Here is a 19,610-nt window from a genome sequence, read left to right as displayed (position 1 = left end):
TTTTTCAACTTTCCAGTGGTCTCTCTACTCTTGGGCTCTTAGATATAATCAAGTGTTTTCCTAACCTGTTTGAAGAGTATTTTGTGTACAGTGAAATTGAAGAGCTTACTGCTGAAATGTTTTGGGATGCATTGATTCTGCCAAGGAACCCTACCGATGAAGAATCCAGAGTTATTTCAATGCTTTCTGAATTTATTGAGTCATGTTCTCCATCAGGTCAGAGTAGTACAAATGGTATACAACTGTGACCGGTGGACAACTCTCAGGGTGCAGCCTCCATGGAATGGAGATGCCACACTTAAGTTTCACTGCTTGTTATTCTGCTATTATACAAAAAGGACAGATAATTTTAAAACTACATAATTCATTGTTAAAAAATTGTCATTGCTTGAGGACACCGGTGAAAATTTTTAACACAAAAATTTCACTTGTGAAAATTTCTCACAGCTTATATTTATAGAAATACCGGCGGTATACCATACTTGAAGCACTGCAATATGCACTACTGCATAATTATATACATACTGTATGTTGTTGTCATTGTTATTTCACTTTACTTTATTATACAGAATTAGTAGATTTTCTCAAATACATAACTGGAGGAAGGCAGATTGTCAGGAAGAGGATACAGGTGGAGTTCGACAGCTCATCTAATATTGCAGCATCTACGTGCTTTATGAAGCTCACTATACCATTATCAGTACATGATTACCAGATATTTAGTTGTGCTCTAAAAGCACTGATACCAAATACAAGAAGATCATACACTATGATTTAATACATGAATCAGTAGTACTCAGTAAACATAATTCTGTTAGTATTTTTTGTGCAAATTGGAATATTAGGATATGTTTTGTTTTAAACTTTCACAATACAAAATAAACATGTGCACTGCAACATTATAAATTTTACTGAATAATTCTATGTAACAACTGACGTGCTTCACTATATTTCTCAAAACCAAAGTCATCGCAGTCACCTAAAGGATCTATTTGGTCAACAAATTCAGTCAATTGATCTTCATTAATAGGAGACAATGTTTCTGGCACAATTACAGCTTCTTCATTTGGGTCAAGCTCTAAACCAAGTGGGCCATCATCATCAACACCAAATATGTCAGGGTTTACTTCACAGTCCTGCACAGCAGTTTGTCCAGCATTGTTTGGATTTATAATGCCATTAAGCCAAATCTTCCTGGGTGACCAATTTCTTTCATTTCTCATTGGGTGATTATTCCAGCTTTCCCTGAATTCTTTAAGACAATGGTTTATTCGTGACAAAAATACTATGTGCGAAACAAACAAATCGATATCTGACAAGGGATCAAGGATCCTTTGGTCTTCCAAGTGATAAAACAGTGCATAAAATGTAGACAATACACACCTGAAAACATCTCTCCACATCCTCTCTATCCTCTGGTTATGAGTTGATGAACCAGCTATGTGACTATGCCTACCAGTTCCACGTGTGGTTACCATGTATACATATACTTCTCCATTTTCAACACCTTTGTCTGACCTGACACGAGATGGGCATCCATTGCATTCAACAGCATGAACAAACAATTCATAGACAGTGTGACTTCTGTTGTTTGTCGAACAATGTAGATAGGTTATCATACGTGAAAAGCCATCAACCCCTCCATGAATAACAAATCGCCAGCGGATTAGGCTGTGATTACCGTCAATGTGCCAGAGTGCATTAGGCCCTGGCACACTGTATTTTCTCCTTTGAACAGCCTGGTTCAATCTAGCACTTGTTCTAATTGGATCAACCCTTCTTATGCTGTCACGTAGTCGGTATCGCTGGATAGTAACCCCTCTACTCTTAATAGTACCATATATTAAACCAAAGCCACTGAAAGGATGCCTGCTTTTGATTTCTCTAACAATGTCATCTAGCTCATGGTCAGACATCCCTGAATATCTCGACAGTGTTATATCTTCTTCTTTTAGTCTCCTCCATAAGGTCACCCTACTGATTAGCAATGAACTGGCTATTTCCTGTATCTTAAATCCAGCTGAATGTAACACTTCAACCAATTCCAAGTTCACACAAAGCTTAGGTCTTCCTGTTGAATGTGATTCTGCTGAAGAATCTACTAATCCAACAGCCAGAGAGGTACAGGTACCTGACTGCATTGCCAGCTGTTGATGCAGTGATAGAAAACGGGATCGTAGGCGATTCAGATGACTAATTTGGAATTCCCTTGGACATTGATCAGTGATAAAATCCAACACATCAATAGCAGCCTCGATATCCTCTAGATTTTGACTGGCATCATCATGTGACATGGTAAGATGATCTAGTAGTTTTCTGAAATGCCCTATATAAGGTAGAATGCATGCAATAAAATGTTATTTTTTTGATTTATTATATAGCTATAATACTTACATTCAATATATTGAGGATGACAAAAACCAGCTGCTCTTAACATGGCTTTGTCACCAATTGCAGTGACACCCAAGTCTGTTAGTTGTTTATCTGTTAAACTCGGTACAAGCATTGGTGTCACCTATAGGAATGTACAGGAGCATAATGTTTTATAATGCATAAATTCTCACTTTCTCCTGCTCAAAATTCCCTGCAAGGTGCAACAGACCGATCTTCCTCAGCATCTCAGTCATCTGTGCAAATACAATGATGTTGTAAACAGGGTACAGTAGAACTGACTGTATACAACTAAATAAGATTTTATGCTGTATCTTTAAAGATGTACTGAAAATTGGATTGGTGCATGACTGGATACTATGGCAGTTTCTATCCCACATATACAATATATAGTATGTTCACGTTGAGCTGAATCCTCAAAAACATTTAATAACTCACAGATGCAGTTATACACGATCTTGAAATTTGGCTCATTTGTAGTACTGCTTGACCCGCTAAAAATATTTTAAAATCTTGTTGTTCAAATGTTTTACATAATATTTACGGCCAATCAAAAATTTCACAATACATTTCCTATGGGGAAGCCATATAAGTACAGTGTCCATTATAGCCCTTTCCCGAACTTGTAATGGATCCAAACTGTACGTGTCTGTTGTTAACACCTTTGCTGTTACCAATAATCATCTGGTTGGTTGAAATGTTAAATCTTTTGAGAAAAAATCCACTTTTAATTTTTAGCTGTTTTTCAGGGTTCAGCTCAACGTGAACATACTATCAGTACACTTCATGCAAGAACTGATATCAATACCGATCAATAATTTGCATAACAACTGTTAAACAAGCATGTTTGTTGACTACAAGTAGAAAGTGCCTATAATGTCTACACCTCAGAGTAGTGAGAATTAGAAGCCATCTAAGTACACACATGCTGTTATTTAAAACTATACTTCCCAATTCTTCTGAAAACTAGTCAGTAGCTGATACAGGGGTTGCAATGGTTTTGATCAAGACTTCTGAAAAATAATTTGTGCACCCAAAACCACTAGTACTACTGTAGTAGCAACAGAGTTGGGGTAGTTACTTCAGAAAACTTGTTACTAGTTATGTTTATCCCATGTAACTTAGTTACAGTTGTAGTTATTTTTAAAATGTAACTAAATATCTAGTTACTAGTTACTTTCATATATAAGTTACGCTTGTTTGTTAACTTTTGTGATATGATTATTTTGCCCAGAGCAAGGGAGAAGAGAACTATAATCTTATATAATAATTGCACACTTTATAAAAATAATGATTCTGCAGCCATTTCAGCTCAGTTTCAACTGTTACGCCTGTATACTCAAGCTGAATCATGAAGAACAGTACACAGAAAGTGTAGCTCTTGCTTTTAAAGCATAATTACCTATAATTACAATGTAACTGTTGCAAGCTAATATTGTACTGTAAGTTAGTTACTTTTCAGGAAGTCGTAACCAGTTACAGGTTACTATTTACAAAGCAAGTAACTATAGTTAAATTACTAGTTACTTTTTTAAAGTAACTAGTTATGTAACCTTGTTAATAGCTAGTTACCCCCAACTCTGAGTAGCAATGAAGTGCTGAGTAATAACAAAGCTATATACGTAGCTATGCGTAATGATGGCATAGCTCATTGAACATATCAAATAATTCATTGAACATATCAAATAATTCATTGAACATATCAAATAATTCATTGAACATATCAAATATTTCATTGAACATATCAAATAATCATTTTGAAACAAATGGCCTACCATACAATACCAACATTGACAGATCAATATTCCAACATTGTAGTTTACTGTTTACCATTGTACCAATCTGTGTTTCAAGTTTACCAAGGTTGGTAAAATCCCCTTCCAATGTGGGAATTTTTAATTTACAACATTGTTTAAAGCCAATACAATAATACCAATATTGACAGATCACTATTCCAACATTGTAGTTGACCAGACATGCCAACTCTCACGCATTAGGCATGAGTCTCACTCTTTGGCTAGTAATCTCACGCTCTCACGCCTAACCCTCTGTTTCTCACTCTTTCAGCTTAGTTCTCACGCCTGATCTGCTTCGTAATTAGCCCTGTGCTTAAAATTGGGCAGACCTGTGCTTATTTTTGGACTGAGAACATGTGACGACCTTTTTTTTTTTTTTTTTTTGGTCTTCACTACCAAAAATCCTGGAGCTGCACTTGAATCTGGTCCACACTGCTGGTAGTGTTTAAGGTCTCACTCCTAAAATTGTTCAGAGGTTGGCATCTCTGAGTTGACTGTCGACCATTTTACCAATCTGTGTTTCAAGTTTACCAAGGTTGGTAAAATCCCCTTCCAATGTGGGAATTTTAATTTACATCATTGTTTAAAACCAATACAATAATACCAACATTGACAAATCAATATTTCAACATTGTAGTTTACTGTTGACCATTTCTCCAATCTGTGTTTCAAGTTTACCAAGGTTGGTAAAATCCCCTTCCAATTTGGGAATTTTAATTTACAACATTGCTTAAAACTAATACAACAATACCAACATTGGCAGATCAATATTCCAACATCGTAGTTTACTATCGACCATTTTACCAACCTGTGTTTCAAGTTTACCAAGATTGGTAAAATCCCCTTTCAATGTGGGAATTTTAATTTACAACATTGTTTAAAATTAATACAATAATACCAACATTGATAGATCAATAGTCAATATTGGAAGATTACTAACCAAGACTGAATACGGGAAAAACTATATTGGTTTCACCAAAAACAAGTATCCAATCTTGGAATTTGTGGCAAAGTTCAACATTGGTTTTATCTTCCATTGGAAAATCACTATTTACCAAATTTGGTTTTTAAAAATTTTTTCCTGTGGTAAGAGTGTTGGTTAAATGTAGAAATGTTTTAAACTAGGTGAGGTGCTTGTGTGTGTTGCAAGTAATTAGTGTAGCTAAATCCAAAGCCTGAGTCCAAGCCACTCATACTTGCCAATGACAGTGAAAATAACAAAAAATGCATTTTTGTAGGGGTGTGTATTTAATGGAAGTGGTTTCACTTAATAAGTAATGCCTCTTGCATAAACTTAATGCAATTTAAAATCATTGCAAAGTGTTTACAGACTACACTTAATACTCGTAGTTTGTAAGCAACACATATTTACATGTAAAAGTGCCAAATGGTATGTCTTCAGTTATAATATAATGTGAATAATCTACACTTACAAATAAATTTGTTGTCTTGTAGGAACATTGATATTCAAACTTGAGTACTGGACCTTAATTGCCTTACATCGTAGTACAGTAATACAGCATTGAGCATTAGTTCAAGCAGGCCACTAAGGTATCAGATATTGAGAATAATTATTCTTTGTGTTGTAGTTTATGTTGTTACTTTTATAGTTGCAACTTTTGTAGTTGTTTTAAAAATTGAGAAGGTGTGTGTGAGTTGTGTGTGTCTGTGCATGTGTGCATATGTATACATGTGTGTGTGGTCTGGTGTTGTGTGTGTGTGCGTGTGCGTGGTTGTGTGTGTGTGGTGTGATGTAGGCGTGTGTGGTGTGATGTATGTGTGTGTGTGTGTGTGTGTGCATATGTGTGTGTGCGCGTGTATGTGTGTGTGGTTGTGTATGTATGTGTGTTTCTTTGTGTGTGGGTGGTGGGTGTCTGTGTCCGTACATGTGTGCATGATGTCTAGAAATGTGTATGTATGTTACTTATTTACTTAATTAATTGCATGATTACTTAATCAATAAATTACTTAATTAGTTTACTTAATCATTTATTTGCGTATTTACTTAATTACTTACTTGTTAACTTACTTTAATTATATACCTGCTTGTTATGTACTCGTGTGCGTGGTGTGTGTATTATGTGTGGTGTGGTGTGGTGTATGCATGTGTGTGTGTGTATTGTGTAGAAATGCGTATGTGTGTTACTTCCTTAATTACTTACTGCTTAGTTAGTTACTTACTCAATCACTTATTACTTATTTACCTACTTAAGGTAGGAAAGCACCTTGCACAACATAATGCATTTTTTTAGAAATATATGCAATGATCTGATTACCATTGTTATGTAGAGTAGAAACGCGTGGGTATAATGGGTGGGTGTGGCTGCATGTGGCAAATACGAGAGCAACAACCTTGTAACATTGCATCACTAAAGGATTTTTTTGCAGCCGCTTGTATCAATGACAGATAGTCTAATGAATGATAACTGTAAGAAACAAAGTTAGTCAGAGCTGGTTGCGAATCAAATGCTAGCAACTACTGCCCACGCCATGCTGCTTTTTCCCTTTCAAAAATTCACCTTGAAACAAAATCAATTTCCAAATCAATGCGAGAAGTTTCTAAATACTACCATTAGCTCCACCAAAAAATACCAAACAGCTATTTTTCTGCTCGCCACATGGCTAAAAAGTTTCCGTTATTGATATTGTGTGTCGTGATGTTTTCCGGAAAACATGGCGTGCTTGGCTTGTTAGCACAAGTGATAATTGAGTTGATAATGGACAGTAAGAAGGTCAGAAAAGATCGTAAGCATAATCCGGGGAAGAAGTCACTAAAGTATAGTAATTTAGCAAGATCTCGGTGGGAGAAACGTAGCTTATCAGATGGTGCACGGCCACGTGGCAGTGGTGAGTTTGTTACTAGCTTTCGAGAAACCATTTATTTATCGTTATTTATTAGATGATAGCCCTCCTGACGGTGTTTCTGTCATTTTGCCGAGTACAACTAGCTCTAATACTGATGGTACTCAGGATGAGGTTAGCACTACAGTAGAAGAAACAACCAACAGTGCAACTAGAGCAACTGAGAACACTTCTGGAACAGTTGAGGATGCTTCTGCTACAGTTGTGGATGTTCCTGGAACAGTTGTGGATGTTCCTGGAACAATTGAGGATGTTCCTGGAACAGTTGAGACTGCTGCTCCTGGTACAGTTGAAACTGGTACAGTTGAGAATGCTCCTGGTACAGTTGAGAACGCTCCTACAACAGTTGAGAATACTCCTGGAACAGTTGATGACAGTGTTGAAATCAGTGAGAATGAGCAAGCACTAATGGAGGACACACTTGAGAATGGACAAAGACAAATGGAGGATACACTTGGTACGATTGAGGATGGACCAGGAACAGACAGGGTGCTTGGCTCAGTGAGTATTGTAGATGAATGTCTGTTTGGCACACAAAGTAATAACCAAGTGGGCACTAGTACTTTTATAGAGCAAAGTGGAGGTAGTTTAATACAGTTTGGATCGTCTTGTGATGATCTGTCTCTAAGTAGTACCGATCAACTGTCAGATGCTAGTAGTTCAGAGTACTGTCCAACACCAATGAAAAGGCAGTGGCTTAGTACTGTAGACCTCGGAAACAGTCTGTTTGTATACCAAACCACCCAGTTACAGTCATTTATTGATAGTATAAATGGTACTAGTTTGTGCTATACACCTGACTGCACTGGTAAGCTTGTGCCAGTTGGTATGAAACATGTTGGGTTGGGAGGAAGTGTAGTGATACAGTTTTCATGTACTATGTGTTCAGAGCATATGCTAAACTTGACTAGCTCAGTAGACATTGAGTTCTCTAAACGTTCAGTATGTAGTTTGGCTTTACAGGTTGCTTTTGTAGCAGGTGGTTGTGCACATGCGCAGTACAGCAAGATTTTAAAACAGTATCTAGGCCTCTCAGCAGTAAATCCTGCCACATTTTATGATACTGTTAAACTCCTCCAACCTGTTGTAGATGCTATGCTTGTAGATATGTGCAATGAATCCAAGGCAGAGATGAAGGCTCAAGATCCAACAGTTGTGGGTAGCTGGAAACGAGCTATCACTTCATCCGACGGTGTTTGGTTGACAAGGGGGAGGTTTAGCCAGAATTGCTCATTCACTGTGAGAAATTATATGAACAACTCCTTACTATATTTTATTCATCTCAGCATGCAAGGAAAAAGTGGTGGTGAATTATATCATGGTACAGCCAAGGGAGCAGAGGGCCATGCTGCAAGTATTGTTTTTTGGCAAAGCCAAAGATGAAGGTATGCACATTGAAGTGCAATGGCAAGATGCAGACTCCTCAGCTGCTAAATCTTTTACGCAGCATTATCCTGACTCCCAAGTAATGCTCTGTGGAGGACATCTGGCCAGAGCTCATACAAAGCGTTTGGGTGAGCTAGCTAAGCAAAAGAGTTTTTCTCCTGCATTGCAAGACGTGTACAAAGATAAGTTTCCTGATGTGGTTACGGTGAAGTGTCATTGTCCTAAACGGCATTCCAAACAGTGTGGCTTTTTAACTAACAGTTTCTTGCGTGGAGCCCATACCAACTTTTTCTACTGTCTTATACAAGCTGGGACAGACCCTAGTGCCTTTGCCTCCCGTTTGCTGATAGTAGGCAAATACCATGCATGTGATGTTCACACATGGACTGGGGGTCAGTGTGACTTTCATGCTCTAACTAATTGCACATGACAATGTGTTGTGTTGGGGTGAAGATTATATTATAACGCAAAGAATCCATTACATTCCCTTGCATATGAAATAAAGTGTAGCAACAGAGCTGCTCAGGCATCGCAGATTATTCACACTGAGTTGGGACGTGGACATTCCAACTACCCTGAGGCTTCGCATAATGTATTGGCAAGGTTTAGGTCTAAGGACAAGTACTTGCAAAGTATTCATTACATGGACAGTACAAACCTAGGATTGCTGCAAGCAAATATGACATACATGACGAAAAAACATGGGCTTTCTTACCATTGGCTTTTAGACCTGTTTGCTCGCTTGAAACTTCCCCAGTTTGATGGTATGGCTGAGGCACTAAGGAAAGCAAATGAAGTTCGTTATAGGAACCTTGCAAAGAAACAGACTGACCTGGCCAAGGAAAAAAGAAAAGAATGGAAAAAGGCTAGAGTCCAAGAACAAGAAGAGCGAAAACTTTGGAGTCGGAGGCAAGTTATCCAGCACGCGTATGGATCTTCTGATGATAATGATTCTACTGAAGATGACGATGATGAAACCTCAGCAACACGTAGTAAGGGAAAGGCTAGTAGCAGCAAGCTTAGTATGTGTAAGTGTGGATCTACACAGCACAAATATATCAGTCACCGCAAGTGTCCTCTGAATAAGAAAACTAGGGTGCCTGTCTGTGAAACTACTACTACTGCTACAGATACAGAGTGTGATGAGCGTGAAGTTGGTTTGTGTACATGTCCTTCATTGAGAGGAGGTACACATCAGCAAAGTTGCCCACTAAATCCCAGAAACATTTCAAATCGTTGACTACTGCTCAGCAGTTACATATGTATGTGAGTGATTCTAATTTTACATATCACTTGGTTTGTGTTTTTCAAGTTCTCTAGTTAACCAGGTTTTTTTGTGTCTGTGTACGTACGTGGTAAAGATTTTGTTTCTCTTATAATGTTGTAACAATGTCTAGTTGCGTACACTTACACATACTGTTGTGTATACCCCTTTTGACATGTCTTACTACTAGCACTTTGAGGTGTTTTGCTGCGTGTGTTTTGCTAATTGTATTTTGAGTCGTTTTGCTGTTTGTACTTTGAGATGTTTTGCTATTTGTACTTTGACATGTTTATTACTTGTACTTTGACATACCCTATACTTGTGTTTTTGGTTGAAAGTCATTATATGAAATGAAAACTCTATGGTACTTACAGTACATAGAATACATTGTTCATTGTGGGCTTGCTGCTCCTACAGAGATAAAAAAAGAATACCACAATGTAATGTAATTCACAGTGTAAGCAAAAGACCTTTTGGGGGCGCGCCTAATTAAAGGTATAAGCTACTGGAATAAACTTATACAACAAGATAAGCTAATGGCAGGTAAGGGCCAAGCCTACCACCTTGGCACAGTTGGTTCAGTTGCATATGCCGACATAAATCGTTCACGCCATAACGAAAGGTGTCACGTGATCCCTCATCGATCGCTGTTGATGAAGCAGTCATCGTACTGACCGTGATTAAATTCAAATAGTTACTAGTTCAACACTATAGATTGCGTGGTTTAAGGATATTTCGCTAATTTTATTTCTAGGGTGTGTTTCTACCTTAATTACTACTTATATACTTACTTGTTACATACTACTTGTGGGTATGTGTGTGTACGTCTGTGTGTGTAGTGTGATGTATGCGAGTGTGTCTGCGTATGTGGTGTGTGTGTGTGTTTGTAGTGAGTGTGTGAGGGTGGTGTGTGTCTGTGCATGTGTGTGTATATGTATGTGAGTTTCTATGTGTGTGGGTGGTTGTAGTGATTTCATACTATAATTGCATTGACTTGTTTATTTTAGCTGTTGTATCTATTCACCTATTCATGTATTAACTCACTTAGTCTCCCATAGGTTAACCATCTGTCTCAGTATTGTTAAAGTGTTGTAGTTAATAAATGTTCTTTGTTAGTTTTGTACTTTGTACTTTACCTCGTAACTTGTACAAATAACCCTGTATGTTTGTATTAATTCATTCTGTACTTTACTATGATATTGAGTTTAACTGTGAAGTCTTGAACGTGTGCGCTCCGGCTACTTACTTAACTCACAGTTATTACAGTGGCGACGAGGATTAACTGGCTATGGCAGCTACAGTAGCAGGGATTCATGGAACTATTGGGGAATTCAATTCTACTCAAGAGGACTGGACCTCTTATGTTGAGAGACTACAGCAGTACTTCACAGCAAATGATGTAGCAGAAGGCAAACAGAAGGCTGTACTTCTAAGTGCTTGTGGAGTAGCTACTTACCGTCTCATCAAAAATTTTTCAGCTCCAGAGAATCCTGCAGACAAATCATATACTCAGCTAGTCAAACCGATACAGGATCACCATAATCCGACACCTTCTGTGATAGTGGAACGCTTCCGGTTCAACTCCCGTAATCGCCAACAGGGCGAGTCAGTTGCAAATTTCATAGCAGAACTGCGACAGCTAACCAGATATTGTGAGTTTGGAGGTGCTTTAAATGACATGCTACATGACAGATTGGTGTGTGGCATAGAGAATGGCCGCATACAACGACGATTACTTGCAGAGCCCAACTTGACCATGGACAAAGTGGTGGAGATTTCAATTGCCATGGAGTCGGCAGATCGCAATGCAAAGGACTTGCAAAAGACTCAGCTCCCTGCAGTGAATGCTGTTCGACCACCAGTAAAAACTCACTCCAAAGCCCCACCCCAATCTACAGGTAATGTGTCACGCACACGAGTGGTAGAGTGCTACCGATGCGGAGGACCACATCTTGCAACAGAGTGCCAGTTCAGAGATACTGAGTGCCATTTGTGTAAAAAGAAAGGACACTTAGCACGCGTTTGCAGCAGCAAGAAGGGAGACACAGGCAGACCTCCACACCAAAGGAAGAAAACTAAAAGAGCTTATTCCCAGAAAACCCATTCAGTGGTAGCTACAGAGACAGTGGAGAATGACACTGACGCTTCCGCATACACTTTATTTAATGTTTCTAGCTCTCCTTCTAAACCGTATGTTGTTACAGTGCAGATTAATGGGGCCGAGCTACTGATGGAAGTAGACACAGGAGCCTCATTAACTCTAATATGCAAGAGAACTTTCGACAAATTATGGGAAGCTCAAGCAGCCCCACCCCTTCAGTCCACCAACAACAAACTTAGAACTTACACTGGGGAAAACATTGAGGTACTGGGTGTTGCTAATGTTGATGTATCTTTTCAGGAGCAGAATCATAACCTGCAGCTACTAGTAGTTGCAGGAGATGGCCCTAGTCTTTAGGGCCGTGATTGGTTGAGTAAGATCCGCTTGAACTGGGCAGAATTGTACCACACTCAGCAACCAACCATTACCTTACAAGACCTTCTGGATAAGCACAAGACTGTGTTCAGTTCAACATTGGGAATGGTGAGAGGGGTCACTGCTAAACTTCATGTTGATCCACAGGCTAGACCCAAATTCTACAGACCACGATCAGTACCCTATGCCATGAGAGAGAACAGAACATTTGAACAATTTACACGAAGTTTTGACTCGCCTGGAGCAAGCAGGTATGCATTTAAGGAAGGATAAGTGTGCGTTTTTACTTCCTCAGGTGGAATACTTGGGACACCAAATCTCCCAGATTGGTCTACATCCTACAAAGGAAAAAGTCAGAGCTATTGTTGAAGCTCCTGCCCCGCAGAATGTTTCCCAGCTGAAGTCCTGTCCTGGGAATGTTAAACTATTACAGCAAATTTTTACCCAATTTGTCTTCAGTTTTAGCTCCACTTTACAGTCTTCTACACAAGAACACAACTTGGCAGTGGGGAATGCCACAACAAACTGCTTTCAAAGAAGCAAAGAAACTGTTAACCTCGTCTCAGGTACTTGTACATTTTGATGCACATAAACCACTTGTGCTTTCTTGTGATGCCTCACCTTATGGTGTGGGTGCTGTTTTGTCTCACAAGCTAGGTGATGGGTCAGAGCATCCAGTCGCTTTTGCTTCTAGGACACTGTCCCCTGCTGAAAAACAGTATTCTCAGTTGGATAAGGAGGGCCTAGCAATTATCTTTGGTATAAAGAGATTTCACCACTACTTGTTGGGAAGAAAATTTACTATATTCTCTGACCACAAACCCCTACAGCACTTGTTTGGCAGATCAAGAGCCATACCCCCAATGGCTTCTGCAAGAATTCAACGATGGGCTCTCACTTTAAGTGCTTATGACTATGAGACATAAATTACAAACTAGGCAAATACCAAGCCAGTGCTGATCTTCTCAGTAGACTTCCCCTACTCGAGTTTCCAAAAGAGACACCTATACCTGCAGACACTGTTCTGTTAACAGAGTCCCTTCAGGCCTCACCTACCAACTTTACTCAGATCAAGTCATGGACTAACCGAGATCCCCTACTTTCAAAAGTAAGGAAGATGCTATTACAAGGACGGCAATTCTCCACTGACGAAGCCTTAAAACCATTTCAACGACGAACAGATGAGTTGAGTGTGCAAGATGGCTGTATCTTGTGGGGAACACGTGTTGTGATACCACCATAGGGACGCCAGAAGGTAATTGACGAATTACATACTGCTCACCCTGGTATATCAAGAATGAAGAGCCTTGCTCGCAGCTATGTTTGGTGGCCTGGCATGGATGAGCAACTGGAAGCCAAAGTAAAGAACTGTAGACAGTGCCAAGAGACACACAAGAACCCCCCAGCAGTACCAATGCAGAGTTGGGAATGGCCAGTTCAGCCCTGGTCCAGATTGCACGTTGATTATGCTGGTCCATATCAAGGCAAGATGTTCCTTGTGGTTGTGGATGCACACTCCAAATGGATGGAGGTGAGCATAGTTAATTCTGCCACTACTGGTATAACCACACAGAAACTAAGAAGTATGTTTGCCACCCATGGCCTACCAAGGACAGTTGTCTCTGACAATGGTAGTGTTTTTATCAGCAGTGAGTTCGAAGACTTTTTACAGAAGAATGGAATACACCATATCAGAACTGCACCTTACCACCCAGCTTCAAACGGGTTAGCTGAAAGAGCAGTGCAGACACTAAAAGAAGGACTGAAGAAGCTCACTGATGGATGCTTAGAAACAAAACTTTCTCGTTTCCTATTCCAATACAGAATTACTCCACACACCACTACTGGACAAACACCAGCACAATTACTGATGGGTAGATGTCTACGTTCCCATTTAGACCAACTGCTTCTGGATTTAACATCTCATGTCCAAGACAAGCAACAGTTTCAGAAAGACAGGTATGATCAACATACTCTTCCAGATGAAGCTGTATTTGCTTGAAACTTTGGTCAAGGGGACAAATGGCTACCCGGCATCATCATCAAGGCCCACGAACTTACAATGTCAAGTTATCCGACAACAGAATTATCCGCCGTCATGTTGACCACATCCGACCACATTCAGTTGATGTAGACATTCAACCTACAGACTGTGACGACACTCTAGATGATGTTATTCCCATTTCAACAACACCTAACAATGCGTTACTACCAGCAACATTGCAAAGGTCCACCAGAGTTTCACGCCCACCAAACAGACTCATTTATTCTATTTAAGTTATCCTTACAATTTAAAAAAAAAAAAAGATTTTTGTACTTAAAGGGGGAGGAATGTAGTGATTTCATACTATAATTGCATTGACTTGTTTATTTTGGCTGTTGTATCTATTCACCTATTCATGTATTAACTCACTTAGTCTCCCATAGGTTAACCATCTGTCTCAGTATTGTTAAAGTGTTGTAGTTAATAAATGTTCTTTGTTAGTTTTGTACTTTACCTCGTAACTTGTATAAATAACCCTGTATGTTTGTACCAATTCATTCTGTACTTTACTATGATATTGAGTTTAACTGTGAAGTCTTGAACGTGTGCGCTCCGGCTACTTACTTAACTCACAGTTATTACTTACAGTGGTGTGTGTATGTATGTCCATTTCTTTGTGTGTGGGTGTCTGTCTGCGTGTGTGTTATGTGGGGTGTGTTATGTGGGGTGTGTATTTGTGTGTATACATATGTGTGTGTGTGTTTGCGTGTGCGAGTGTGTGTGTGTGTGTGCGTGTATATATGTGCATGATGTCTAGAAATGTGTATGTATGTTACTTAATAAATTACATGATTACTTAATCAACTTAACTTATATACTTACTTATTACGTACTTGTGTGTGTGCATGTGTGTGGTGTATTGTGTTGAGCTTAACCCTTTCTTACCTAAAAGCCATTAAAGTGGCAAGCATACCCCGTTACCTGAATTATTTTTACCAAAATTTTGTATATTACACAGGCGTGAACTCACCACTGTAACTTTTAACTAAGGATCCTCCGTGACTGAAAATCGGCCTGAATACCCATTAACTGCTCTACAAGGTGAGGTGTTGTTTAAATAATAATTGTAACGTCATCGCTATTTTTTTTTAGAATACGCGTGCATCTTTTGTTCGCGATGACCACAACTTCATCATGGAAACAGTCAGCGCTGCCAAATTTGTAAGAAATACTCTGGAATGATACATTGACGTACAATGACGTTTACAGACACATAAAAAATTGTTTGATCAAGTTATGATTTCTATAAAAATGCTACCACAATTGTTTACAAGCTTACATAAAATAAAAAGACAAATCTGTATAATGGCGTGATTTCAGCCATCTACCTTTCGAAGTACAACTCTTCCATGGCTGAAAATCAGCATGAACAGTCTCCAATAGCTGCTCCAGAATATGAAATGATAGTGCAAGGGGTATTGTAACACTATTGCTGTCTTTGTTAGAAGATGTGTGCCTTGTTCAGTCGTGGCGGCCATAAATCCACCTTACCAATGCCATATTCGGAAGTAACACTTCAAATTACTAGACTGATGCATCGTGACGTTTACAGACTCAGCAAAATTCATTTGATCAAGTAATAATTTAAAAAATAATGCAGTTGAATTTCAATATGCATGCATATAATAATAATAATACTAAAATCAGAGCTGGGGCAGACAGAGAGAAAATATTCAGCCTAGATTTAGGAGATGGTGCCCCTCCATCTCCAGGGGAGAACCTCTGTACAAAGAGGAAAAAACCCTTTGCTTTTGGAGATCTGTTTCTGTTATCCACACACTCGTGCAATAAAAAAACAACATGCGTACATACAATAAAATATGTTTTGTCTTCACTTCATACAGTAGCTACCTGAAAGACTCAAATTATGCAGATAAACAATATGGATTAGTTATTGGGTATGGTGGATCTCAAAACAGGGAACAGGGCACATCCGTTTGTCGCCACACAAACCACAGCCAAACTTAGTTCTCTTACGATGTGGGACCCGATATTTACACACAACACACTGCCCCTCGCTCGGAAACTCCATAGGATAATGCTGTCGATCAAACACAGCAGGTACTACTTCTGCACTATACCTAGGCCTTCCCTTCTTCCCCTTGAGCTGAAATTCCCTATAATCTCTAAAGCCAGCAAAGGCACCAGTAATCACTGAATGTTCCCCATAAATACGTTCTTGGGACCAATAATCACGAACCCGGGGTAGCTTAACTATTCCCATCACAGTCCATACCTTTAAGAAGGCCTTTAATTCATCTACAGTTAGAGGCCACCTCCATTTAGAACCCATTTGAGAGGCATACAAGTTGGTTTCATCTACAATGTGCCTAAAAAGATCGTCATCAAAATTCTGCCCAAAAAAATCCATTGCTGTAGCTGTTGGTGACAGGGGTGTTGTGGGACCCACAGGCTCAACAAATGGACCCCCCCCCCCCCCCCCCCTGAGAGGAATAGAGGCACTAGCAGTAGTAGAAGGTGGAGGAATGGGACGAGTTAAATTTGATAAATCAATAGAAACACCTAACCTATTTGGTACTCTGCTTAAATTAGAAATGTTAATAGAGATTCCTAGGGAGCCACTTTCACTAGAACTGCTGTTGCTACTACCCCCTCCACTCACGCCTGCGATCTCATTCCCTCCAGTACTTTTGGTCAATGTAGAAACATCTTCAGCCTAAAAGGAATACATTATCAACAAGACAAACTGTTCATTGACATGCCAGTATTCTCCCAGCACCACTCTCCGACACTCGACCACTTCCAGTCGAGAATTCTTCTTGCACCTAAATACAGTTACAGTGAATAGCTGACAATGGAAGAAAGTGTGACATACATCATCATCAGTAGCTTCCACAGTCTCCTGATCATCCGCTTCAGTGAGGCTACCTTTGGGTGGTGGAAACTGTCCAATGTTGTTGTCGTCATCATTCTCATCATCCGATGGTGGAGGTTCCCAGTCTTGGAGACCTAACCAGTACTAAAAATGGCTGCCATATAAATATTCCCTTGCCAAAGAAGTACAAATAACCTTAGAAGAAACTAATACAACCATAGTTTTGGGTAAATAGCATTTGCGTTTTGAATTATAAAAAGAACAAAAGAAGTCATTGTTTATAATGCACCTATCAATATTACGCCCCAACCCCCCCTCCCGGGCAAGGTGGGGACTGAGGTGGGGATTTGAAATATGGAAAGTTCAAATACCTGACATGTCGGGCATCACAGCTAGTCAAATCCCCAACCTTCTCCCACCTTTTGATATTGGGCCAAAGATAGTGTTTTGATGCTCGTTTTTTTCCCTCCAGGCTGGATTTGTCCTTGCACTGTAGTCTGCGTTAAATTATTGTTTGATACAAGCGGACGGCACTCCAATAATTATATAGTCCTGTACTCCGATCTTCGTCCTCGGTCAAAGTGACAGTCAACAGTCAAGCTGGAAATTTGGCGTTGATCAAAGTACAAGTACATTGTAATTTCCGAGTCACAAAAATTTAGTCAAGAGTCAAGTGCCTTTTTAGTAAAAAGTCAAGAGTCAAGCCTTATTTTTCAAGTTCACTGAGGACAGCAAAGATCAGAGTACAGGAGTGCCACCCCCTTGTTTAATACTACTACACCATCAAGGTCATACATTTATTTTTATGGGCTCTTGCCATCAAAATTAGCTCATTAATTTTGATGTTTAAACATTACAGGAATAAACACTGAACTTGATGGAAGATTGAAAGGGCTCAGCAGGATCCAGATGCCACTGACTGAATACATTAACACTGCGACTGTTTAAAGTGTAATCAAGCATAGTAAAGGACAAGTAGTTGACCATATATTTCTTTAATGAACAATATAATAATAAAATTTACAAACGACACTTACAACATATGTAAACTTCTTGTGGGATAACAGATAAATGTTCACATACAGCACAGTACCACACATTGCACGCAATCCATAACTCAGGTGTATCTGTTTCTTCAGTATAAAGTTTTCCACACACTCCACAATGACATTCTGCATCCTCTCTGGAGTTATTAACATCTAGATTTCGCGCTTGAGTTAATGCAGCCTTCCTTGCTACTCGTTTACGATTATCACATACAACTTGTAAATGGTCAAGCCACATTTTTGTATCACAAGTAGACAGAAGTGTTTTTTTAACAGCTCTCTCTACAAAAGCTTCATCAACTGGTTTTCTTGCTTTGTTAAACTCTTGCTTCAAAATTGTTGATGGTGGCAGAGCAACAGAGGTCATAGCAGTTCTATTACTTACATCAGTTAGAACAGTGGCCTGTGCAATTACTGCACTGTTCACAGTAACTTTCCCATGGCCTCTGCTCATCGACTACAAGGAGAGGAAGCATATTAATTGCAGGGCCTCCATCATACCACCTGAGGGGAGAAAGAGGTTTGCCTTTTTTACATTGCGGGTGACAACATTCTGGTTGATAACAACAGGTGAGCATATAAACATACTGTATTGGTAGTTCAGATACCATGTGGCGAGAACGCAAATCCCACACTTTCTGGAAGTAAGCATATTGTTCTGGTTCTTTTTGCTTCAATCCAACCTTAGCCTTGCTCGAACCCTTCAAAAATGTCAGTAAATTAGTTCTACTTTTAACCTGCTCACTGTCTTTAGCACCTTTGTACAGGTGTATGGTTGTGTCGCCACATGGAGTTCCATCAACTCGGGAAATATATGCATCAATGGCAACATCCAAGTTTTCTTTAAGCTTATCATTGTCCACCATCCCTGTTTCCACACTTACACATGATCCTTTAAGTGTAGAAGGGATAAATGTATTTGCATGGCCAAGACTCAAACAGCCATTTTGGAGTTCCACACAGTTTAAATATGAAGAACCACTACTTCTGCTAGTAACGAGTTTTACAATTTTTCCTTTTGACAAGTGATGTGCTGCCCAATAGAATTGTACTTCTTCATGACTTGGTCCCTCATCACTTGCACCATCGACACGAATACACTCAACAGATTTGGGAAGACCACTTAAATGATTAAAGAACACAGGATGAAGCCTTTCCACTGATTCTAATAATTCAAGATCTGCAGCATGCTGTGCAGGATTTTTCTCATGAATTTTTGAGGCCTTTACTAGCCCAACACAAACTTCAGACGTCGTAGTAATTCCTGTAAAATTGTACGATGTTGTCTGGAGAAGTGACGGGTATTTGTTGACAAAGTCAGTTCTCGTGGTTAACACTTCTTGTCCTTGAACAACTGGGGTTTTGTACTGCTTGCAAGTTGTTAATGTATCAAGTCTAAACCCAGTGGCATCGTCTCGATTGATATTCAATAAATCTCTGCCATCGACATACTGGAGTGAATTTAAACCCTTGTATAATGCACCAATCCAGTGAGAGTCTGGATTAAAT

The 19,610-nt window shown here is 39.3% G+C and overlaps 2 protein-coding genes across 3 annotated transcripts; one reads left to right on the top strand and one right to left on the bottom strand.

The window, feature by feature from the left end:
* Nucleotides 1-908: 908 nt before the first annotated feature.
* LOC136244108 (uncharacterized) lies at nucleotides 909-2,627 on the bottom strand. The gene is made up of 3 exons (XM_066035626.1): nucleotides 2,565-2,627; nucleotides 2,395-2,515; nucleotides 909-2,326 (listed from the first exon to the last, which is right to left on the bottom strand). The coding sequence occupies exons 1-3, from the start codon at nucleotides 2,625-2,627 to the stop codon at nucleotides 909-911; spliced, it is 1,602 nt and encodes a 533-aa protein (XP_065891698.1).
* An 8,034-nt stretch (nucleotides 2,628-10,661) lies between these two features.
* Nucleotides 10,662-17,963, top strand: LOC136244756 (uncharacterized). Of its 2 annotated transcripts, XM_066036315.1 has the most exons (4): nucleotides 10,662-14,809; nucleotides 15,178-15,260; nucleotides 15,312-15,380; nucleotides 17,915-17,963. In XM_066036315.1, exon 1 carries the CDS (start codon nucleotides 10,988-10,990, stop codon nucleotides 12,155-12,157), a length of 1,170 nt encoding a protein of 389 aa, XP_065892387.1. In that variant the 5' UTR covers nucleotides 10,662-10,987; the 3' UTR covers nucleotides 12,158-14,809; nucleotides 15,178-15,260; nucleotides 15,312-15,380; nucleotides 17,915-17,963. The 2 variants fall into 2 exon arrangements, with proteins under 2 accessions (XP_065892387.1, XP_065892386.1); XM_066036314.1 differs by lacking the exon at nucleotides 17,915-17,963 and having other exon boundaries at nucleotides 15,312-15,505.
* Nucleotides 17,964-19,610: the final 1,647 nt, after the last annotated feature.

Source organism: Dysidea avara, chromosome 14, assembly GCF_963678975.1.
Source record: "Dysidea avara chromosome 14, odDysAvar1.4, whole genome shotgun sequence".
Classification (NCBI taxonomy): domain Eukaryota; kingdom Metazoa; phylum Porifera; class Demospongiae; order Dictyoceratida; family Dysideidae; genus Dysidea; species Dysidea avara.
This window is presented reverse-complemented; position numbering and strand designations above follow the sequence as displayed.

Excerpts from the sequence above, each read along its gene's own strand:
- LOC136244108 (XM_066035626.1), bottom strand. The coding sequence starts at position 2,627 with ATGACTGAGATGCTGAGGAAGATCGGTCTGTTGCACCTTGCAGGGAAT. Across the intron at positions 2,516-2,564 it reads GGAATTTTGAGCAGGAGAAA|GTGACACCAATGCTTGTACC; the intron begins GTGAGAATTTAT and ends ACATTCCTATAG. Across the intron at positions 2,327-2,394 it reads TCATCCTCAATATATTGAAT|GGCATTTCAGAAAACTACTA; the intron begins GTAAGTATTATA and ends TACCTTATATAG.
- LOC136244756 (XM_066036315.1), top strand. The coding sequence starts at position 10,988 with ATGGCAGCTACAGTAGCAGGGATTCATGGAACTATTGGGGAATTCAAT.